The sequence below is a fragment of the Cariama cristata genome, unplaced genomic scaffold (genome assembly GCF_000690535.1).
Source record: "Cariama cristata isolate BGI_N322 unplaced genomic scaffold, ASM69053v1 scaffold6978, whole genome shotgun sequence".
NCBI lineage: Eukaryota > Metazoa > Chordata > Aves > Cariamiformes > Cariamidae > Cariama > Cariama cristata.
The window spans coordinates 33,103-58,142 of NW_009631581.1; the positions used below are offsets into that span (position 1 = coordinate 33,103).

The following is a 25,040-nucleotide window of genomic DNA, read 5'->3' on the forward strand; positions in this document are numbered from 1 at the left end:
GTTCCCCCGATGCTTTAAATGATTAGAAGTCCTGGATTTCTTTCTGGCAACCATTTATACCTAGATGCTGCAAAAATTGTTTTCTGTTTCTTGCCAAACATAACAAAATCCTATATAAACTGCTTTAGCAAAATAAAAATAACAGCTTATAAATGGTGTTTAAATATGCATTCATTTTAACTACTGAACAAATACTGGGATAACGCCAAACAGCATGAAAGGTTGTAATTGCAGCATGATTTAAATTTCAGAGCCTAGAAATGTCAGCACTTCCAACGTGTTGTTTGACAGTGTTATTTATGTTATTTATATTAGCTAACTGAAAACAGAAACTGTGTCTTGACATAATAAATATAATAGAAAAATATTTTATTTGTACTGTTGTATAAAATACTATACAATCATATAGAATATATAGATTACATTTTAATATCAATTGTATACATATGTCATGAAATCATTTTCCCTTATCAAAGATGTAGTTTGTAAACTTCAAATAGCTCTGTATCTGTTCCTGTTGCTCTAGATGACTTTAATTAAAACAGATTTACAAAGGAGACCATTTCTGATTCATAAAAGTTAAGTTATAAATTACTAAGTCAGTACACTGAAACGACAAACCTCTGAGAAATAAAAAAATTCCTTTTTTAGTGTTCATATTTTTTCCTCCAAACTATTTGAAAATGTGTACGTCTTCAAAATCATGCCAAGCCATTACGTACAATATAAATACAAACATGGTTGATACATAATAGGCTTTATAAAATGAAAATCTTACCAAGATAGAAAAAAGGTTACTTATACTACGTGGTCAATACAAAATGACAGTTAAAGCAAAACACTAAACATGATTCAACTTATTCAAGTCTCTGGTTTTTTGTTGTTTCTGGGTTTTTTTTTAGTTATTCTTCCTTTATGTCTCGGCTAGGTATTACCCAGAATCCCTGGTTTTCACTTCTAGTACAAAACCCACTGATAATCCTTCTGTTAATAGTCCACTTTTCACACAAATGGTCTATCACAAATAGTGAAAAAAAATCTCCTTAATATTACAAAGTGTGGTGCTCTGAAAGTTAAGAAAGATGCATAATTCCAATGGAAAAATATCTTTTTTTTATAATCTTGTTTTTAGTAAACAAGAAGTCTAGCATTCCTCATCAGATAACTGTGACACTCAATTATATACCATGTACTTTATCTATGCAAAATATCTTAGCATAATGCAATAATCTAGTCTTGTTTTAATATATATATATATGCGGCAATTTGTAACACAAGAAATACTTAGACATTTTACAAAGTGCATGCGTCTAAACAAGCTTTGGTAGTTAGAAAAGCAAATGTTATAGTGTCAGGCAAAATAAAGTGCAAAGTTTAGTACAGAAATAAAAATTAGCATGTAGTTGATCTATTTACTGAATTTTAAGTACTGTGAGCCAGGTCCCGTGAACCATCGTGAAAAGGACAGCAGCCAGTACATGTTTTATCTCTTCCCAGTAAACTGTGTCTATTTCATTTTGCAAAACATTTTATTTCTGAAAAAACACCGTAGTTCCACTTGGCAGTCACGTTCCATCCTTCTTTTTTTTGTATAGGCAGCATCACTTTGCTCTACACCCAGAATTTTAGACCACATCCTGGTGCTGGTTCTTTGCATGCACCTTTCTTTGAAGCTACTGGAATCGAATGGCAACTCTGTCTTGAAAGACAGAGTTTTTCCTTCATTTGTTTTAAGCTCATGTTTCTTTTAATCTAGTGAATCAGCACATTGAGAACAGACATTAATAGGTAATTATAGTGCATGTTAATTCTGGAAAAAAATGTGTGGTACATTATCACTTACTAAGATGTACTAAAAACCTGGAGAGCATTTCCTCACACTTTTAAAAACTCTTTAAAACTAAGAGCAGGTCAAACTAAGGATCTACCATACTTCAGCGTCCTTTTAATTTCTAACATTCTCACAGTGCACTTCAAGGCTTTTTCGAAAGGAAAAAATATAGACTATAGTCCACTCACCCATGCTTAATATTCTTGCATCTCGCTCATCCCAGCTAGTATAATTGGTAAAGTGCATCAAAAAATCTCAGTGTGTCAAATAATTGTGCAGCAGACCAAGACCTGTAAAAGTACTTTCGCTTTTTCATTACCTGTTTGCTTGGTTTTTTTGCTAGAGAACAATATCATGGCATTGCATTCACTTCAAATCGTTTTGGAAATATCATGCTTACTGATGAGAACCTCCAAGAGCCTGATTTTGGCTTTTGTGTGCTTGTATTCGGAGTATTCCTCGGCCATTGGCACCCGATCTTCTTTTTGAGGACTCCTATGAGCAAATAGAAGTGCCATCACTTTTATGAGTAAGAGCAGAAACAATCTTTAAAATTAATTCTGCAACAGCTAACAAGGTTTACATTGGAATTTTTTTTTCCCTAACTGTAGGTGACTAAAGATAATTTGACAGGCCCAAAAAGCTCTAATAGACAGAAATGAAATAAAAGTGTTTAAGATACTGAATTTTCATATACCAGGTGATGTTTGTTCCTCTCAGCTACGCAAGCGTAACTACTTCATTCATTCTCAAATGTGCAGAGAAGTTATTACATAGTGCTTTGAAAACTGTTACCAGAATACTGCATGCCTATATCCACCATGGTTTGCAGCAAACAAGTTTGCTATTGAAGCGAGGAGGATAAACAAAGAGTGAAAAGTAGCCAGGATTTATCTATGGGTGAACGAAATGGTGGCTTCTGTTTTTCAGTCTGGCCTTTTAAAAATGGCCCAATGGCCATGTGTAATCCCTGCAGACTGACGTCCTCAGAAAAACTCTTTAGCAGCCTCCCTTCAGCTCAGGAGAGATCCGGCGCTCAGACGGGGTTTATACCCATTGCAGGCATGCCCTGGAAGATCCCCAGGTGCAGCCCATCCTCAGGGATGTGCACATCCTGCAGGAGCTAAGCAGGGTGATGGACATCTCCACAGAGACCAGACACCACCATGGTATCTTCCAGTCCCTAGCTGCAGCTTCTTTGGCCTGCCCACCTAAGAGTACCCATCCGAGCAGAAACAAACATGGCTGCACAGGAGCCCAAAGGGGCAAAAGAGAGGGCTTTTGTTGAGCTGGTGTTTTACCTTCCTGTCTGTTTATAAAATTGTTCCTCAAACTCTCTCAGAGCCTTGCGAAGCCTTTTCTTGTCTGCTCTTGTTTCTCTGAGCTGTTCAAGCAGAACAGGCCTGTAAAACAGAGACAAGAACATGAAAACCCCCCCATGTACTTGGAAATATTGTAAAAGCTGTGGCTTTGGGTAATAAGCAGCCTGCTGCTATAGGCCACAAGCAGGCACTGAGCTCAGTGTCCTGAGTCATTCCACCACATCCCAGCAACTATAGCTATAACTAGCTGTACCAGCACACACAGTAAACAGGTGTGCTCCTTCCCTTTTGCCTGTATGCTCACCCTTCTGTTAAAGTGAAGGCAGAGGCTCTATGGACAACATGGGAGGAAAAGCTTTCAGGATTGAGTCTTCCTAGTGGTCTTAATTCTGTGTGGAATTAATGGCATTGACAGGGCACAGCATCTCATAGGAAATGCTTTGCATGTCTGTAACTGCGTTAATAAAGTCAATATCCAAGCTCTACTCCTAAAAGCAGCTGTTTCCAAGCATTACTGTGATGCAGTGGAAATGCTAGTGGTACTCAGAAGCAACATTTTTGGAGGCCATGTTTTAGCTGGTATTTGGCGACTAAGATTTTTAAGCACAGGAAGAATTCTGTTATGACATATGCAGCTGGTATTTTTTTCCCCTAGGGAAAAAAAAAAATTTCCATACAAAATGCATAGAAGTATCTTCACAGCATTTGTGAGCAAACTATTGCATACATTGTTGTGCTACATCATAGTGGAAAAAAAAAAAAAAAAAGACATTTTTATTTACTGTCAAGTTTGATAGAGCCTAGTCAACTTCCTTTCTGCATCTAAGAGCACCCAATCAAAGCACAAGAAAAAGATACCATCCCATAAGCTATGAGAACGTGTCTGTTCCTGGAAGGCACAGCCTTCAGCAAGTTTCAGGGCTGAGTAATAACAGCCCATGTGCATCTCAAGATTTGTTGTCTCATGCAACCTGAAAATCTTAACTACAAATCAGTTTTTTTTTTTAATAGGGGTAGGAGGGTGGCATTAAGTTTTCTGGGCATCCAGACACTAATAACTATTCTTATGCAAGGAAGAAATTGATTTTACATGCATTCAGTGGCCTCCCATGTGACCATGTATTGCATGATCCTTCACGTGTTGCTGTTTTTTTTGTACACACACACACAAAAGCAGACCATCCTGCTTGGCCAAACTGTGCTTTGTGTTATGCCTGCTTTGTAAGAGCATAAGTAGTTAGACATCTAAAAGTTTTGCAGCTATTATAGGTAGGTCCACATATCTTTACTATGTCATTATGGCATAGCTACCATCTGTATATGTGGTTATTTCTCCTGTCTACTTACACTCCTTCACTTTTCTTTTCATGGCCTTAGCAGGCACAAAGTTGTTTGTTTGAATAAATAGCTCAGACCACAGGTATGCTGCCCAAAAAACAAATATCCTCTGCCTCTTTTCTCCCGTAAGAAAACATTGAATCACTTCTTTGGTATAGACTATTTCCATGCAATAAGTATGGATCATGTTTCATTTACAAAGTCTACAGGAAATATTTTAAAATAGTCAGGAAGAAAAAAGACAGAACTTACATTGTTGCTTCATGTAAATTGGACATAGAGAAGGCTGTTTGCCTGAAAACTTGCTTCTCATCCAGAGGAGAAACATAGGCAGGCTCACTCTCCTCCTGAGAGTAACACAGGTGCTCATCGACAGGAAGGCAAGACATTGGACTAGATGATAACTCATGGCTGCTTTGAGAATGGTCTTCGTCTGAGTCTTCCTCCTCCTGCTTGTAAAATGTAAAGCATTATTAAATTAGTTGTTTACATAAAAATGCTAAAACAATTAACAGGATGACAATGTAAAGAATTAGGATCTAACTTCCTGGATGTATTCACTCAAAGAGATTACACATATTGAACGCTTTACCCAGGTCTACCCGAGACTGTTCACGAGAGCTCTCAAGGGGCTCACGGTATTAACAGTGTATTGTCCACCATGGCTAAAGAGAACAGAAGCTGGCCCTGCTTCTGAGTATCACCAGTTAGCATTTTATTTTTATTTACACAAAAACCTTTATAAGTAGCAAAGATTTAGAGCACATTCTGTGTTTGTGTAAGCAATGCAGTCTTGCTGGAATGTCTATTCCTCTCATATACCATCTGCTGTTTGTATTACGTTCAGAAATTCTGACTGTAACAAGAGTTGGAGGTAGAGCTTCTACAGTTTTATAGCTACAAATGTTAACTACCAAAAATAGTGATGTCACTGTCTTCCTCACGTTCCTTCATCCTTGGAAGAAAAGTTGAGCTTTTGAAATTAAGGCTTAAACTTAGAAACTCCATGGAGCAAAGCTCCTAAGAAGTAACACAAGGGAACTTCAGTTAAATTTTTAAGTAAAATACTTGTGTGCATGTGTACAAAGATTTACAGCAGGATGTTTTTTTTTATCCAAAGAGATCTAAAGCTCCACTGTCATCTAACAAGACATTAGTTCAAATTTTAAAATCATTCCAGCCCCGCCTACTATTAGATTGATAGAGACATGCTAATTAATTAGCCAGATTCCAGTACTAACAGTGAGACTGGTACTGTTACATTACATTGATATATTATCAAAGTGCTACAAATTATACTTATGTGTTATATGTGATTGATAAAAGCATTGTCAATAAAATGTAGAAGACGGCTGTAGTGACAGGTAGTGCTTCATGGAAAGAGATAGGTTACATTCTGTGTTGCATATGTTAGCCATAATAGAAAACAAATGCCAGCCTTTGATTTCTTACCCAGTCATTTGAAGTGATTGCCTCAGAAACTGCTCCTGTACATTACAACCTCTGGCATGCTTAGAAGTTGAATTTTACAGAACATTTGCTCTATTTGAAATATCAACACCCTGTATTAACCAATGAGCAGATTCCTCAAATATCTGTAATTCTATTGCTGCCAAACTGACATGCAGGTACAAATCGGACACAGCATTTAGTATGTTTTCTTGACAATGGATAAGAATTCATTCCAACTTACAATTGTTGTGATCAAAGATGGAGTTGCGAGAAGTTTCTTGATAATTCTGTATCTGTCATAAAGAGGTTTCATGAGACTCTTTTCTTGCTTAGTTACCTAAAGAGAAATCACAACAAAATATACTCCTCCAAAATTAAAACCAAAAAATAAATAAATAAATTTCTCACTTGCTCCTGTGAAACTGAGAAAGGTATTAGGAGAGTATGAGCTGATACGTATTTTGCTTCCATAGATACTCCACAGGAGCTGTAGTTTAATCTGTACAATTTCTAAAAAGGACAATGGCAATCTATTTTCTAATGGAAAACACCCAATGGGGCTTCCTTACTTCCTTGAGCCACACCGCCCAGGCAGAAGGTAAACTGTTCTCTGTCTCTTTGTGAAGATGCTAATAGAGTTGTAAGAGTTCAGATATGCTTCTACTGGGCATTGCATTGATATCTCACTCACTTACTCACTGTAATAATGGCAACAGCCTAGCTCCAGTAATGTGACAGTCTGCCTGGGACAAGATACTCAGCGGCCCAGCAGGATGGAGAGCGCTGAGAATACAGCTTTACAGCCTGAGTGAGTGAGCTGTCTCCATGCAGAATTGCTGTGTGTATCCCTCGCTGGAGCTGTCGTCCACAATTGGGATTAACTGGCTGTTCATTTAGTTTGCTCTTGCTCTTTTATGACCGCTAGGAGCATTGAATTGGAGGAGAATATTATTTTAGATCAGGTATTAAGAGCCTGATCCAGCCACAAATACTTGTAAATACAAAAAAAACCCTTATGGAAACTAGCTGTGCAGTAGACCAACTTACTGTATTAAGGGAAAAAAAGAGCAAATCCCACAAGAAAAAAGCAAAACAAAACAAAACAAACAAAACCCAGAAAAACAACATGTTTCTCAGTGATTCAATGTCAAAACAGAGTCATGTGCAAACTAGTCCACCATCAGCCCCTGCTCCTCAACTCGCATGCCTCTCAACCCGCACTGGGTACAACTGCACTATCTTTTGGCACTGCATCTGCGCTACTGCATTGAAGCCTAGCTACACGCAATCAGATGAGGGGACACACAGCAGGTTTGAAGAGACACAGACTGGCTGGTGGCATGGACAATAGTCCAGAGTTGCTCAGAATCAGACAAACACCTGGTCAGCAGGAGTAAGGGTGATGGTAGACAAACGCAGGTTGATGACACTGTGTATTTATGTCTGGCCGACTGAGTAGTTCCATTGACTATTTCTAGAGGCATGCTTCACTGCAGAATGTCAGGGCTTGCCTATCCATCCCAGCTAGTCCACCTCTCTTCCCCAGTCTTCACGTTCCATTTGATTGCGACAAATGAGAGCACCAGGAAATGCCAAACAAGTCAGAAGAGATCATTTTTTGTTTTAAACCTAGTCAGTGCCCTCTCTGTCTGACTTTTTGCTGAGGTAAGTCTGGCTAAAGATGGGGCTCATCCGTGCTATACATCAGCAGGGCAAAGATCGTCACCAGCACTCTCCGCTGTGGTTCAAGGCTACTGTAATCATAATACTCTGAATGTGCAGCAACTTGATAATGGTTTCTGATGGGTTCTCTCTTTGTACTCCCAAAGGAGGTTTCTACAATAACTGTGACATCATTATCTAGGACTGAGTTTTGCTATTTGCTTTAAAGCAAACAAAAAAACCCCAAACAAACCATCAAAGTTTTTGGATAATAGGCTAAATTTCAGATTATTTTCTTGGAATCCCAGTGCACTCCATTCAAATTAACCTTTTGCTAATGCTACAGTGTGATATTTGCTGAACAACCAGGCATGGCATGGGCTGCTGGTTGAACCATCTAAAGTAGGGAATCTTGAGGCTTCATCAGCAGTCAATGTTCAAGTATTGTGAAAATCCATTTTCTGCACTGGGACACCTCTTTGACAGCAGGGAGACGCCTGTTTTGTTAGCAAAGGTCACTGGAGTGCCTCTGCCTGGGCAGTCACCGATTTGCCTTCTCCGGCTCATCAACCCACCCTGCTTTTACAAACTGCGTGCACTTCCCTGGCAGCTCTCTCTGTCCTGGGCCTCTCCAGCTCTGAACTGGGCAGAGGGCCTGTACTTGCTGCTGAGCTTGGGCCTTGCTAGCCTCACTCTCCACCTGTTCTGGTGCCCAGGATGCACACAGACTCTCTTTACCCCTTTCCCTCAGGAAAATGCATTGTTATAGATACAAGATTAAAATTTGCTTCTTTGAGTATGCAACTCTAATTGTGTGCCCTATCTCCAGATTTCTTGGTTTATTTTCAACAACAAAAAAAGATGTAAAAATCTTGCCTCTCTTCCATTTCCCTGCTTTAAATTCATGACTCTCTCTGAGCTTTTTGTGACCTTAAGTCAGAGCTGTTTGGCAGTCCTAGGATTCCCTCTTGGCAGCTTAGTATCACTGATCACCTCTTTCCTTGTGCAGTTAGCATCCTCTTTCTTAGCTGGTTATAGAGCTGCTTCAACCTTGAGAAGAAACACCCTCTCTGAACGCCGTGCTACAAAGCAGGCCCTATTATTATCTTTTCTAGCTTTGAATCCTCAGGTCTTGTTTACCTCTATATCGCACTAACAGCTCAATTTCTTTTTTGTTCTCCTTCTTAGGAAATGCCATTTCTTCATACCCTTCGTATACATTCTCTCCATCCCTCAGCTCTCATTCCAAGCCCAAAGAAGATGGACAAAAATGATTTTATCCAAGATGCTGAGCGATCAGATTCAGATCACTAATTTTAACAGCTGGCATATTTTGAATACATGCTGGTGCCACTTCCCTTTTCCTCTGCCACAACAATTAGTAGTCAGAAACAGAGACAGTCATAAGAATACAGACATAGACATCAAACAGGAATTCCTCAGTTGTGTATAGACACATATATCATAATCTCCCCAGTGGTGGCAATTTTTTGTTTTGTACCGACATTCAGTAGTAAAGTTCCTTGAAAGGCTTTTAATTAATAGTTTTAAGTGCTGCTCTGAAATAAAGGAAAGCACAGATGACAGGTCATGTCACTTTTGTAGTTCATGTCTCAGAGGGTGCCGTACAAACCTCTCTAAGCTGCTAAGCATTCTAACCTTTCATATGTCATAGCAGAGCTACAGTATGCATGAGCCAAGTCTGCTGTGGATATATAATCCTCCACCTTTATCATCAAAACTTGCAACGTCCAATCATGAAGAGAGATACAGGGCCACTAGAAACTTTTTGTTTCATGTTTTAAAATACAAACCAAATTCATCATTATCAGGTAATAACATTTATACCCGAAGATGAGTTTGAAATAACTAAAATTATGTTAATCATGTAAAATTCATCTAAATGTATTTAATATATGAGTTCAAAAATATTTGTTAAAGAAGTTAGATAATTTTAAATTTACCTATCTTTCCATGGTATACTTACAGGTTGTCCATGAATACTCTCAAAATATAGCAGACATTTCTGAAGACTGATTTTTTCCAAAGCCATTTGCTTTTTTGTCATATCCTATTTAAAAAAGTTATTTATAAGATTATGAGTCAGGATTTCATGACAAGGGTACAGGTACATATCTTTTTAATAATCTGTTCCCCCCAGATAAACATTAATAATGAATTCTGTTTCTGTCTGCACTGAGGTCAATGGGGACTTGGCATTAACTTAGCAAGAATAGAGTCCAAATTTACATGACTGAAGTTTTAAATGAATCAAAGTACATGTTACTCTCTCAAGGCCTAAAGCAGAGCTGATGAGAGCTATGGAGATACTTCTGCTGATTAGAGCAGGCTTTAGGTTAGGCCTTTACCGGTGCAAAATGCACTGTATTTACTTTGTCTGGCCAAAGTGGAGTCTTTGGGGCCTGAACTTGTGCTTTTTCTTATGGAGAAAGATGCATGAATGAAAACATACTGAAAGACTGGAATCTTATTTTTCTTAATGGTCATTATATAAAGATCTAATCCTTGATTACCTCGATTTCTTTCAAAATTACTGTTCTACGAAAGCAATTTAACAAGCTTAAAGTCAGGAAGCAGCATTGGGCTATTGACAGAACACTGCATCCTTACCTGGAAAGTTTCCAAGGGCACAAACCATGGTCTTAGTCAGTAAGGCAAAAACCTTTGTGTGTTGCTCAATCAGAACCTGAATCTGAAAATTTTTTCTAGGAATACTGGTTGACAGAAAGTCTAAACAAGCCAAGGTTTTTGCTCGAATATCACAGCCAAATGGCATGCATGTGAGTTATAGCTCATCGGTTGGGTTTTGGAAAGGCAGGTTCACAAAAGATGACTGCAGCATAGGAGTGGAAGATGTTGGCACTGAGCTCCCACAGATACCAGTGCAGTACTTTCCTAGAACATTTTCCAATATTTAGGTAATATCAGTTAATGAGATTTGTGTGTTATTGACTTCTATTTGCCAGATCAGTTCATAAATCATAGATAGCATTCCCCATTATATATTAAGTATGATTTAGTTTTAACAGATGAGAAGAACCACCATTCTAGACAAAATACTCAGAAACTTGCAAAAATGCAGAGAGGACATTCCTCAACTTTTTGATTATTCATCAAAAAAGAGAAATAGATTTGACTTCGCTGGTAAGGGTTGAAGAACAGAAAGCTTCAGCTGTGCAAACACAATCCATTTATGGAGTGGAATATAGATTCACAATGAAATCCCTAATTATCCAATTGTTGTGATGCTATGGTGAACACCCCATAAATGCTGAGCATACCAGAAAGAGGTGCTGTCTCTAAAATGAAATGGAAGAACAATCTGACCAGCCAGCAGGAAGTTACACCTGGACAGTATGGATCTGTAGAACTGCTATGGGGAAGCTGCAGAAAGGGCAGCCCTTTAATAACAATGGGAATGGAGGTGGGCTTTCTTCCTCAGTCACAGTTCTTACTCTGCTGGGCTGAACACCTGACACGAGCCATTTATCTCTGTTCAAAAAAATCACAATATGAATCACTGATACTAGAAAGAAGAATGTAGATTTTTCAACAATGCAATTTGTCAGTGTTGGTGATACACCAGTATGTGTATAGGTGGGTGCTGCAGGGAGCACACAGCTTAACTGGTATTTGTCTCCTCCTCTCCCTTTCCCCCTCTTCCCAAGATGATCTGCTCCTGACACTAGCATATTTCATCTGGGTAGGGATGGCAAGGAGCATGTGAGGCTGATGTCATTTGCCACAGTCTCTGCCAGATCACGACAGATCTGTATGAATTAGGGCCAAGTGTTCGGAGGTTTGGAGGCGAGCTCGTCCACCACAATGAAGTAATGCGAAGAACGATGGTGTTTGGGGCGGGGGGGAGGGTGTGGGCAGGGTGCCTTTCTGCAAGAAAGTCGATGACTAGGGTTTTCTATTAATGACTTGGAGAAGTATTTTTAATAATTAACCTCTACTTTTAAAAAAGATATCAAGCCCTGAAGAAGTAATGCTCTTCTAATATCAGAGTGCCTTGCTATTAACTGCAGCAGGAGCAAAACCTTTTTTGTTTGCTGCTCAAATGCAAAAATAGTGCAAAACCACTAATCACATTTTGCATTAAAGGTCTGCATGAGTTAATCACTCCAAAATTATCTGTCATTTGTGTTAAGAGGAGAGCTGCTAACTAGAATGCAGGAGTATTATAAAGTAGCTAATTTGTTTATTTATTGCTAGTTCTGCAATTAATACAAGGTTAATTCTTTCAAAAACTATTAAGCCTGGAGCAGCTGAATGGTTAGGAGGAAACAGGGAGAGATCATTAATATTGATTTTACATATGCGAAACAATCTCAGGAGTGTTTAGCACTTGGGCCTAATTCATTAGTTCATTTTATTAGCAGTCTCAAGATGGGTTTGTGTTCAGCTAAGTTTGAAATCTGAGCTGATAATTTCAAAATCAGAGAAGGCAGGTGAAATCACAACGTACAGAATTGTCTGAGACATGTTAGGACTGTAGGCTGCATACAGCAGCATGAAATTCAATGCTAATTAAATAAAAACACTGCTTCATAGCCATGGAGGAGATGAACTGAAGCGGGTCAGTAATGAGAGGACAGATACATAAAGTGAACCAGTTGGAGAAAAGCCTTGGGGGACAGACGGCAAATGGTCAAACTAAACACAAGGCAGAAGCTGTTTGTTGCATATAGAGAAAGAAAAAGGAGACTACAGGTAAAGCTAAGGTAGTAGTTTGGTTTTCATAACTTGAGACAAAGACACACAGAATACTGCATACGGTTGTCTTCCTCACTAGTCATTTCCCTCAATGCTTGTGCCTTTTCAGCTCGCGGTTGTTGTTGCAGACGGAAGACGCAGACTCTGCGGACAGACAGTGTGACAGCGAGGGCTGGGCCTGGCTGAGGCCGTGCACTCGGGAGCAGCGCGTTGTTTCCGTGCAGGCACTGAGCCCGGGTTCCCAGGGCCCACTAACTCTGCCGCTTGGGGATGTGTGGCGGCTCATTACAAAGCAGCACTTAACACAAAAATAGTAAGAAATATTTCAAAGACAGGCAACATGAGACATCCATAGAAGGTTGCCAGTTTACTCCAGCTGAGGGTCCGGCCAAGCCTGACTGTAGCCCCACTGCGAAGGGCCACGTTGGCAGGCGGACCAGAGCCGAGCACCGCAGGGCTGCTGCTCCTCCTCCCTGTGACTGAGGCAGCAATTACATCCCCAGCCATTACACAGTCGGATTGGCTTAAAAGTCAGGAGGTGGCTTCTGGATTTGGGTTTTGGGGATTTGGTGGTTTTTTGAATAATATGATTCAAATTATGTCAATTTGCCTTTTGGCTCCTGAACGCCTACATTCATGGTGTCAGTTTTTTTTCTGAGGCCTTGTACGTAAAAATGAGGTGAACTGTTAAATAAATCACCCGTTCCCAGCACAAGGAGCTAATGACACAAATAGTAACACGTGGCCATCCCTTTTCAGGTTACCGAATCATTCACAGGCCAATCCCAATCTTCCCTACGTCTTCTCATTTGATATCTTTACTCATAGGCTTTTTTGCAGGAGTGGTGTTTTGTTCTGAAAGCCACATTCTGCTATTTCGTATTCAAATCTTAACATTTGTCCTCTTTAGACATGCTGGGTGGGTCAGGATTTTACTCAGCACCTCTCTTAAGGACATGCATTCTGCCATTTCTATTTCAGCAGGGCCTTAAGAGGCTTTCCACAGCTGAACTTCAGGGGAGAACTCAGCAGGCTTTTATGGAAACACTATCCTTGCCCAAAATAACTAAAACTTGAAAAAAGAAACGTTTGGTTTACTATTAATCTAGCTCGGATTCTGGTACAGAATCTAAATGTTATATAAAAAATAAAATGTTGCACATATGAAATATCTACATTAACCCCAAAGTTGCCTGTAGCTGAAATGAAGACTTTGATCTTTGCTGTAACCAGCAGACATCCTTGATTCGTTTCACATCATCAGTGCTATAAGCCTCATTCTCCCTCAAAAGTCCAGAGTGAGTCATAATCAAAAAACAATTTAGTAATGTTATACTTAAGGCCCTACTAAAATATATCATTTTGAAATAGATCAATTCGACTTCATATTATTTCTTGTCAAGCCTCTGTTTCATAGCAGTTTCATATAACTGTTATTAAACACCTTTGCTAACAAACAGTTCCCTCAACACAAGTTCTCTCTAAAAGAATACAAGAAGAAAATAAATAAGATCATTAAAAAATATTTGAAAATATTAACGTGCAAATATTAAATTTACATTACAGAATTCTCCGTGAGAGTATTTCAAGCCAGCACTGCCATTGCACAGATTTAGGAGTTTCTCTCTTGGAAAATCGGAAGTCTAATTACTCAAAATATGGGTGGGACAGAGACCCACACCCAATTGACTCTTATAAGAGAGTTTTTCTGGACAGGATTTCCTCACTAAGATCTGTTTTGGTGTCATCTGATCTCACTCCTTGCATAATAAGAAAAATTTAAGAACTGAAAAGATTACCATACAGACTACACTGTTGGGATTTTAGGACTATATACAGAACAACATGATTTTGTTTTCTTACAAAGGAGTTCCGGTTATGAAACACTATTTCCATTTCAGGTTTTAAAGAAAGTAGATTCTAAAAAGAAACAATTAAAAAATCAGTCATGTACGCAGAGCTCAAGATCTCAGAAGCATGGTATCATTATGCACAGTTCTAGTTTTTATACAGTAACTAGTTTTTTAAGAACTAAGAATAGAAGCAAAACAAAAAAATTAAAAATTATCTCTGCTGGGTACTTTCTGCTACTGAAATCCACCCAGAATCATTTCTTAGTTCTTGCATAAGTTAGCATTTAGTTCTTTAGTAGTTCTTCACTCCTCATTGTCCCCCTCACCCCCTCCCCATTTTCGTTCATCAGCCAGAGTCTAAATGTTACTGTCAACATTTAGATCTTAGGTACCATTGAGGACAGAATATATTGTCTTGCTTGGCTATATAGCATCAGGAATAGCAACATCATTTCACAGCAAAAATAGCCCCCCCAAAAAATTATTTTTATGGAAAATACGTATTGCAGAACAACAGCTTTAGCCAGACCCTGTAATGTGTCAGGAGTGCAAAGGTACAGCAGAATTTAAAAATATGTACTAGTTTAAAAACAAAAATAAATTGCCCAGCCAAGCAAGCATGTTTCATGGAATATTGCTCCTACATTTAGAAGAGTAATTGAGAACGTGGAAGAGCAGAGGCAGTATCGGCACAGGGAAAGGTACAAGATCAGAACGGCAAAGCAGTCTGGATGGTTGTGCTATCCGTGTGACCTTAGTGCAGTGCTATCGACTAGGCAGAGGCTTTCAGCATTTCTCAGGTGAGAGGGGACATTTATTGTCAAAATAACTTCAGGAACATTTTTTGTCACGCCGTTTCTGTGGAGTCAAGATAGGATTGCTTTTGCTGTCACCATCTGAAGATGGATACACTGGAATATGCGCTTCCTGCGCACACAACCTCAAGTCGGCAGGTTTCAGCAGTGCCTGGCAAAGAGTTTTGTACATGCATCTCTGAACAAAGAGCACTTAGCACTATTTGAAAAAACCTTCTGCACCTCTTTTCCTGTGCAACTCTTCACAGAAAAGTCACTTCAGAAAACTGCACTAGAGCTCCCACCTTGTTAGAGAGAAAATGCACTGCAGGTCCAGAAGACACAGGATGCACACGCACCAGCATACCCTGAGACAGCTACACACTAATTAATATCTGCCTCAGATAATAAAGTTCTGAAAGAAACAGCCGTACATGTTAAATACCTTAATAGTCTCAGGAAGGTTAAAGTGTTGTCTTTTCTCCTTTAATCGTCTCAATACACTATCCATGGTTTCTTCTGCTGAGGGAGCTGGTTCCATGCTTGTGGCCTCCTGTGTCCCAGTCCCTTTAGAGGTCCCAGTGCTTTCATAGTGATCATTTCTTTGGGGCGGGCTAGAGGTACAGTTTTGCTCTTCTGACATTCTCAGTTTCAGCTCTGAAAAGCAAATTAACAAGTAAATAGATTAGAAATACTTGCAAAGAAGTTTTGTCTCACACTACAAACAATAAACCATCCCTACTTCTTGCATAAAATTATCATCATACCACAGTTGTGTAGGAAAGTAACTCTGCTTCACTTCAACATGGAACATCTTTTACCTGGTTAAAGGGAAATCCAATGGTCAAGGGATGAGATGTGTCCAGGCCAATGAAACTTACAGCACATACGTACTTCTCTCTTTCTTCCAACCCCATCTCTGACATAAAAAGTGAGGGCTGAAGAGGCACTGGGTTAAAGAGTGGGGTCTGTGCAGGAATCAGTGCAGAATTTCAGTGGGAAGGAGGTTAGGAAAGGGGCTTAAAAGGACAAACAGCACTTGAGAATATTTGTGGGATGTTTGGGGGGGCAGGGGGGGGAAGATATGGAAGCAGAATGTTCTCTCTCCCCTTCTCCTCACTAAACCCATGCACTCTCAATTGATTTGATGTCTGCATAAAGAAGAACATGTCCAGGCCTGCTGCGGGGATTGTTAAGGATGCTGTCCTGCACAGACGCCTTCCTGGACAACAGGCAGTGTCTCTGCAGCCACCTGCCCGGCTCTCACCCCAGCTGTGCTTGCCTGCCCTCCTGCGCTGCTACACAAGTCAGGAGGAGAGCAAAGGCTCTCCCCTGAGAAGGGCTGCGGAGGGTGAGCTGTGCTACAGCGCCCGCCATGCCAGCTGCCAGGCTACTGGAGCCAAGTACACCAGGTCTGCATAACCAACCCCACTCTTCTCTAGGGCAGTTCAAACCATAACCCTCCCTTCCAGAGGCTGCATTGCCATCCCAGCCAGGCTGCTGAGCTGGGCCTCCCAAGGAGAATCAACCACTTTGCTTACATGACTTCCCCTGGCAGAAGAGCACCTGAGCAACCCAGCAGAAGACCTACAGGTTACAGCGTGTCCAAGCTGCCCAGTCAGCAACCTGCCTTGCATGCTGTAAAGTATGTAAGTATATTAGCTTGACACCAAACCAAAGACCTGGGAGCTCTAGGGACTGCACAGAGCAACAAGGAAATTGAATTAAAGTCTGAATTAGCTCCCGTAAAACCAGGCTTTGTTCCTAGCATTTGCCTGGCTGGTGAAGGACCTTGGGCAAGGCAGGAGATCGATGGCTCCAAGTGTGTTAAATTTATTGAAATCTGTGCAGAGACAGTAGCATCATTTTTTTAGCTGTGACAGTCTGAGGATACAGGCCAGGTTTGTGAGGAAACCCAGTAATTTTTAGTGTACTCATAGAGCTAGGAAGGATGGACAAGCCTTAAGAACTTGAAGAAGGACCTACAAGCACTTGAGTGTTTTTTCATTTCAACTGCACCTGTCTCATGAGCCTCATGAATCTTGCTTCACTTAAAGGCAGTGCCATGACTCAGGATAATAAAATCAAGGGTGTTCATAGGATCAAGGCATTCTGAGTGTGAGAGTGAGGCTGATCTATGACAGCCAGACCTCCCGCCCCCCCCGGCTAGCTGAAGTAACGGTTGAGTCAGAGAGATAATTTTCAGAGAGTTAACTGTGTGGTTTGGCCATTTCCTCTCATTTGCCCTTCCTAGATTTGTAACAGAAATTTCAAGGGGGGAAAGAAAAAAAAAAATCTATCAATCACATAGCATAGTATATAAGTGAGAACTTTCCAGAAGAAATTTACTGAAAGATGAGTTTCTATTTCTTTATTTACCACAATCACATCCTCTATATCTACACTCTTAACTACCTATATCCAAAACAGAGATAAAAGATACTACTACAATTTAATTAGTAGTGAGAATCCATTTATAATGGGAAAAAAAAAGATTCAGATAAATTATAAATAGTCTTAAAAAAAAAAAAAATCAGCGTTGCCTACATTCTCCTTGAGGGCAAGCATGTGATGTACCCACAGACATTAATGGAGTGGTATGCAGACACTGAAGAGTAAAACTTGACCCTCAAGATCAAATCGAATATCAGGGAAAGATCTGGTTTTATGATAAAAAAAAACACTTTAGAATTGTGACCTCAGTCCTAAAGAAAAATTTTGCACCTACATTTGTACTATTACAAGGACACTTTTAACTTTGTAGTTCTGTATTTCAGACACTCATAAAATATTCAGAATAACATTGCTTTTTGCCTGAATGTCTATAGTGATGAAGGAGAGATCACATCTTTTTTCCCTTCCCCTTTTTAGCCTTCTTATGAGGGTTGAACCGGCTTACTTCAATCCCTGCTTTCAGGAATCAAGGCAAGTCATATCACCTAGTGTCTTTGTTGTCATTGGGAGACTTATTGCCATGCACTGTGACAAATAAGCAGAGCACTGAGGTTAGAAAACTAACTCTAAAATATTCCTTGTACACTCATGCTTCCAAAAACTTCAGCAATAAAGTGAAACAACATGCTATTATGTACCTTTGAGCTGCTTACGACCTTTGGCCAAATCATTCATCCATTTCAGAACTTCAGGATTGGAAGTCTTGTCACCATGAGAAGGCTGAATGTAAAGCAAAAAGGAAGAATAAACCAGAAGGAATCCATGGTTATACGATCAAACAGATAAAAACCTATCCACACACAGTGTGCTAGAAAACTGTCCATAGTTCCAACTGCGCTGTATCGTAGTGTCATGCAGTGCATTTGGCTTGATCATGGTACTAATTTGTCACGACTTACTCATCCCCATTGTGGCACAGTGCTACATGAATCTGAGTATTTTGGCTCTGATCCTAAAAAAAACCCAAACATTTAAGCCCCTGAGTAATTGGATAAGTAATCTCAGTGACTTCAAAAGGACTGATCAAATACCTCATGTTAGTCAAGTTCCTCAGTGATTGCCAGGATGGTAACTAAAGCACTCTGTCCCTTGCAGGGATAAGCCCTTACTGTGTTAAGACAGGGATTCTCTTGGGAAATAACACTTCAAAAATTTCAACTGAACTACTTAATTAATCAAATGAAAAAATCCTGTGCAACAGAGTGATTTCAAAAGCAACAAACAACAAAAGCTTTGTATATAATTTCTTTCTCTGCATTTAGAAATTGCCTCCAAATTAAAATCAATTTACACTAGATCTTCACAACTCAGATATTTAAAATGGCAAAGCAGTTTTGCAAAATTAAACCTCTGAAATAATTTCTTTTCTGGTCTCAGTGTGATGACTGTTTAGGTATGAGATTTTAGTCCTAAAAGTACATGATGACCATAGGGCAGTACAATTCACAAATGTACATTTAAGTTTGCAGTCACTGATGAGATTACAAGGTAATATACAATTTGCTTAATTTTCATTTTAAGGTATTCATAAAATATCACAAACTTCCCTGTTTCACATTGTACACATCCTTAGCATCATGGATGTTTTGATATGTTTATACTGCACAATTCACATGACACAAACTAGCTCGATATGAGCAATGATCTTGCATACGCTGCACAGAGCACACCACTGACCTCAAACAATCCCCCACCAGCAACACATCACAATTTTTATTTCTCTAATTTCTGGTATCAGCTTCTATCGAGCCCTATGCTTTGGAGACTTACAGGCAGCTTGCCTGAATGAAGGAATCTGCACAGCAGAGCAACAGTTTCCAAGCAAATGGCTTCTACAAAGTAAATAAGTAGCTTTTCATCTTTTCAATCATTTTGGTTCACAAGCCTGTCAGCTATGTTTCACTGATTTGCACTTCTCATGCATCTAGAAAATGGATATTTTGCAACAAAGGTAATCCAAAGAAAAATGTAAATTAGAGTCTCAAAACTACTGCATACACTGAAAGATGAGAAAAAGAGATTCCCTCATTCATGTTTTTCCTATTTCATTTTACCAAAAATACCCTTTCTCTTTTTGTTTTGCGTAAGTTTAAATATACTGGGAATCTTGCCTGCCTTTAGTAGTATTCCCATCTTTTCAATTATTATCTTACCAGGTATTTTTTTTCTTGCTCAAACTTTTCTTCATACTTCCTAATTTTTCTCTTGAGACTCTGAAGATGCTTGGTGAGTTGTGCTACTGTTTGTGGTTCTTTGCACTCTTCACAGTTACATCTAGAAGAACTTCTTGGCCTGCAAAAATGAAAAGCATAGTAGGTGGATCAAAGAACTGGCTGTAATGGGCCGTGCCTTGTTTCAGGCACACTTATGCTTCCCTAGCACTTCAGAATTTGCAGCTAGGGTCTTTCACAGGTTAGAGACAGTTTAGTTTTACAAAGTAAGCATAAAATAATTGCTTTTGCTTGAAGGTACACCCTAGGGTATACTAATGGGTTCACCATTTTTCACTCTCTTTTTTTTTAAATTAATTGTGGGATTTCTGAATATTTTTCAAAGGTTTAATTTCATAGGTCACAACCTGAACCAGTATTTACATTTAACACCCACATCTTACTTCACAGACCTTCCAACTGTAACAGGAGACTGTAATGATATGATTTGTAAAAGTAAGATCAGGGAGTTTTTGATTACTGGGAATAAACATTATCATTTTGAAGGCAGTTTAGTTTCTGATTTTTTACAATTGTTTACAATCAATAGATCTGATAAGTATTCATATGTAGCTGACAGCTATGTATATAAGCTTTTAAGAAAGTTTGGTTTCCATCTGAAACTCACAGCTTGGTTTCTGGAGATCACATATATGAACTATTCATATGTTCTATGACACTCTCATATCTAGTGAATGACTCAAGTTCTATTACAGCTGAAATTTCTAGTATTATACCTTGATAACCCTCTCTGTTTTATGTTTACTCATCAGACTAATTACTAACTAACATTTAAAACTGTCCTCATTAACTATAATTAACAAAGACTTCAAACGATATTGTACTGTGTTATGACTGAAAAAAACACTCTATCCTATTTCTGGTATTGCAAATTAACCATGTCAAAATATGCTACAATATGAAAATTTCTTGTTTATGACATTAGAGTAACTGAAAAAACACAAAGAGTCAAAGATTGTGGATTGTTCAAAAATTATTTAAAATATATAAGAATTAAAATATATTTTCTTACATCATGAAAGGTTGAGCACTTGGTGGAGAAGGGGCAGACTCTGTGTCTAGATTAAATCTCTGGCTTTGGCTAAAGATAGAGCAGCGTGGTGACAAAAGAGGATTGTCTCCATCCGTGATGTGATACAGCAGGCGACTGGTCCCTAGGGAGTGGTGTTCTTGTGGGTTGCTGTCCATGTCATTCTGCCAGTCCCTGTGGGCTGGCACAGGCTCTAGGAAGAGAGCATAAACCAATATGGACTGAGGGTCACTCACAAGACATTTAGCTACCTAGGTAAATACAAACCTATGCTTACAGATATATTCAAAGAATAATTATTCAAAGTAAACAGCAAATACTTCAGCAAAGCTATCACATGCAGGATAAACATAATACTGAGGATGAGAAAATAGAAAGCACAGTTACTGGCTTCACATAAAGCATTTTTGAGTTCCACAGGAGAAGGTGGATGGGTGTATTTGTAAGATATGAAGTATGATAGAAAGATGGAGAGTTTCCCAGAACAGTAGCATTAATTGTATTTTCATGGATCTGTTTGCTTTTGAAAGCCACATTCCTGAAGATGACGATGAATGTACAAAACAACTTTCATTTTGTGATTTAGCATTTGGTTCTTTGGTCAAGAGAAAGGCAGATCAAAAATTTAATATGTCCTGGTGCTAAAGAACCTCCGGAGTTGCTGGCAGTATCCTGCAGAATTTCATTAGGGTTTGAAGTAAAATACCCATGGGTCTAAAGAGCACAAGATATGAAATTAACAACAACAACCAAGAACATTCAAGGTAGTTATTCAAGGTGGTGCAGTGACTGCTATGTGGAGGAGTCATGCTCCCGACACTGTTAATATTGTCCTGGACTATAAATGGAAACCTCGCACCAGGTGCCTCAAAAGGTAAAATTCATTTTATAGAACTGGTCAAGCTAGAAGTTAGAATTACTTATTCTAGACTGAAAAAGTAGCAATTGGTGAACCTCATCACACTGATTCTGTTTATGAGTAACATGGAAAATAATGGGCATGCTACAGAGCCTACCTCCCCTACCTCCAGGGAACACCAAGAGTTCATCTTCCTTTTGCTGTACCTGGGTGTATTAATGGGAAGAACCATTGAATCTTCTTCCTCACCCTCAGTGGGTGAAATGAGTTAGGATGACCTAGTCTAATCAATACGTGTGCTAACAGATAATTGTGTTTTAAAGCAGGTTACACTTTTAGGGAGAAACTCCACACTCTCATAAAAGCTGTCTCCCAAAAACCAGTTAATACATGTTAAAGCAAAGAATGTGCTCAGTCTCAGGTTCCCCTACATCAATTTCCATAGTGCATAATATTTTACACCAGCTGTGTTATTTTTTTTTTCCCTCTAAAACCACATACATATACAGCCTTTGGATTCATACCTATTATGTTTCATTTCCAGGCAGCATGCATGTTATTTCTAATCAGTATTATATTTGCAATATAGCATGCATTCTAATACATTTCACAGAATCTTTTTATTCAGTGAAAGTCTAAAACAGCACAGAAAAACAACTGTACATGGAGGTACTCACAGAAGAGCAGGCAGGTTTAGAAAAGTTCTTTTGCCTTCATTTTCTTTCCATTTTCTCCTTTGTACATGGGACATGACATTCCCGTGATGAGGGGGTATTTCTTTCAGGATTTTAATGGAACCTTTGCAGTACAGTTTATTTGACCTCTGCCCAACAGATACTGAAGCTACAAATCCCTATCACTGCACTGTGATGGTGGGGACAAACCAGATCTGAATGGCACCCTTCACAGAAAGCAACTTTTGATTTCAAAAATTATAGTTACAATAGCCTAAAATGTCATTTTATCAGGCACTATCCAACTGTTTTTGCTTTACAGACAACAAAAAATCCAGGTATATATTATATAATCACAGTTTAGCCTGTCATGCAAAAGTTACATGTGACTTTTGTGTCTATAAGTTCATCTACTCCAACCATCAATTTTAATTCTGTTAGGCATGTATCATTACAATGAGACAATGTAGTCGATTATTACAACCTAGCATATTTCCTCTAAGTATTCATACTCTGTAGGCCGAATTCAACTCTCCAAGATACCAGAGCAACACCCAAAACTTCTAAATCGTATATGAGATTCAAATCCTCTGATAGAGAGATCCAGAAAGGTATCTGGGAGAAGCAAGGGTAGACCATTGTACCTGTTAAAGGAAATTATGTACACAGACATAATTCACAGACATCAGTGATAATGGCTGGCATAAATGTTGTTCTGCAAACAAAAGTGTTGTCTTTTTCTAGCAGGTAATATTCCTCACCCTGTAAGACTTAAAAAAATTAATAGTTTTGGTTGGGTTTTGGTTTTGGTTTTTTTTTTTTTTTCCTTCTGAAAAACAGTATTGTCAATGAGAAGAAACTGGCTTCCTTCCCCTTACTTCATCATTTTTGAACTTCAAGAAACAGATAATCACTGTGAAGTAGGTTGACTAAGAATAGTTTCACTATTTCTCATGCTCTGTTATTAAAAGGAATAAATTCTTTCACGGTCATATTAAGTAGCTTCTCCTCACTGTGAAAGGAAAATGATGTTATTAAAAAATCAGCCAGTCTGTGTATGACAGATGAAGGAAAAAAGTTTTGAACATTTGAGCTCTAATTTTCTGTGGCCCTAGAAATACTCCTCTTACAGGAGGCAGCCTGGACTGCTGATAAACTGTGTGGTCACGGACATTTGCTCCTTTTCACATTTACCACCAGGCAATTTTACTAGGCCGAACCCCATCTCAGAAATGGAAGAAAAGTACACATTCAACACTAACCACTTCTGGAAGACAAATACAAAAGATGAGTAGTGGCTGGAGCAGCTCCAGTGTAAAACCAAACACGCAGAACTGCAGAGGGTTCAAGGAGGTTTGGGTTTTTTTATTCAGCTAGCAAACTAAAGGGAGACAACCTGCATGTCAGGTGAATTTGGGCATGTTTCCCAAAGGCCAGGGCTCTTCCATTTCCTTGGCAGCACAGCTTCCTGACAGCACTGGTCTGCTGAAGCTTGCAAACTAGTGCAACTTTGGTATGGCCCCAAGAAAGGTTTTAGTTCCAACCTGACTACAGATGCATTACATTACTATCTACTGCCCAGAAGTGATCAGCAAGTCATTCAAACTGATTCATTTATGTGGTCTGATTACTGTAGTAGCAAAGCATCTCAGGATGATGACAAGTTATAACCAACCCCATTTTTAATTAAACCTTAGGGTCATCATCCTGATGATCCTGCGTAAATCCTAAACAAGACACTAAGCATTATACTGAGAGTATCCCATCAACTGGCCAAACATCTACATCTGTTCATTGGTCTGATATAATTTTAGCCTCTATTTTTGCCCAAACTGGGAACTAAAGCCACTTCTAGCCAAGTCATTGAGTTGCCCCTTAGCCTGCATCTACTCCATTTCATCTACTCAGTCCAGCTTAACTCTGAAAAGAGCTCAGCACAGGACTTAAAGCCAAGATCTAGTATCTTATAATATGCAATATGCTTTATAATGTGGACTTCAATAATATGACAAGAAGTCATATGGTACAAGCCTGTATTTCTGTGTGTGATATGAAGTAAAACTATAATACACTGAAATCTGCTGTATATAAAAAAGAATAGGCAGATGTAATGTGTTCATCCCTCAAGACATTATGTCTGTGAATGTCAATATCAGAATTTTTAATTTAAAAGACATTTAGAACATCTTGTAGTTAAGTTCAGCTGCTTACTGCTCAAGTCACATATCTGATGTATACTCATATCCAAAGCTGTAGAAATTACTCATACTCTGCTTTTCTTTTTTTCCCTTAAAAAAACTGGCTTAATACCCTCTTGCAATTGTTTATGGTCTCCCTTTGCCAGCTCTATTTCAAGTTTTTACATATTCAAAAATAAACTGAAAATTGCTGACTTTGCTCAGAGACAAGAGTTACTGTTCACCTCTTAAAATTTGCATCCTGAAATACCCTGTCGTTTTATTAGACTGTTCTAGCTTCGTTCACCATACATATAATGTATTTTTTTCTAATTGTTGTTGACTGGGATGTGCAACAAAAGAAATTAAACAGACTACACAATTGTGTTAATTTTAAAAATAATAAAATTGTACATTGTTAATATTAAATTTTTTATTGCCTGATTCACTGAGCAAAGGCTAATAACTACAGACATAATATATATGGCACATCCTCTAAGAACTCTCTTCCTAGCCTGGTACAAATCTCTGAACTTCCATCCAAGTTCGCACTGTAATAGCCTGAAGTCCCATGTGACAACTGTACCTAAACTCAATGTATCAGAAGATTTCAGTAGTAATTT

At 38.8% G+C, this 25,040-nt stretch overlaps 1 protein-coding gene across 1 annotated transcript in view; it reads right to left on the reverse strand.

Moving 5' to 3' along the window:
- Nucleotides 1-1,903: 1,903 nt before the first annotated feature.
- The window catches only part of FAM13C (family with sequence similarity 13, member C), a 55,241-nt gene continuing 32,104 nt past the window's right edge, over nucleotides 1,904-25,040 (reverse strand). Inside the window, exons 7-12 of the mRNA XM_009706008.1 lie at nucleotides 20,690-20,900; nucleotides 19,600-19,738; nucleotides 6,185-6,280; nucleotides 4,744-4,943; nucleotides 3,133-3,234; nucleotides 1,904-2,326 (exon numbers count right to left, since the gene is read on the reverse strand). Of these exons, the coding sequence (XP_009704310.1) occupies nucleotides 2,203-2,326; nucleotides 3,133-3,234; nucleotides 4,744-4,943; nucleotides 6,185-6,280; nucleotides 19,600-19,738; nucleotides 20,690-20,900 (872 nt within the window). The 3' untranslated portion in view covers nucleotides 1,904-2,202. The remainder of the gene's footprint in view (nucleotides 2,327-3,132; nucleotides 3,235-4,743; nucleotides 4,944-6,184; nucleotides 6,281-19,599; nucleotides 19,739-20,689; nucleotides 20,901-25,040) is intronic.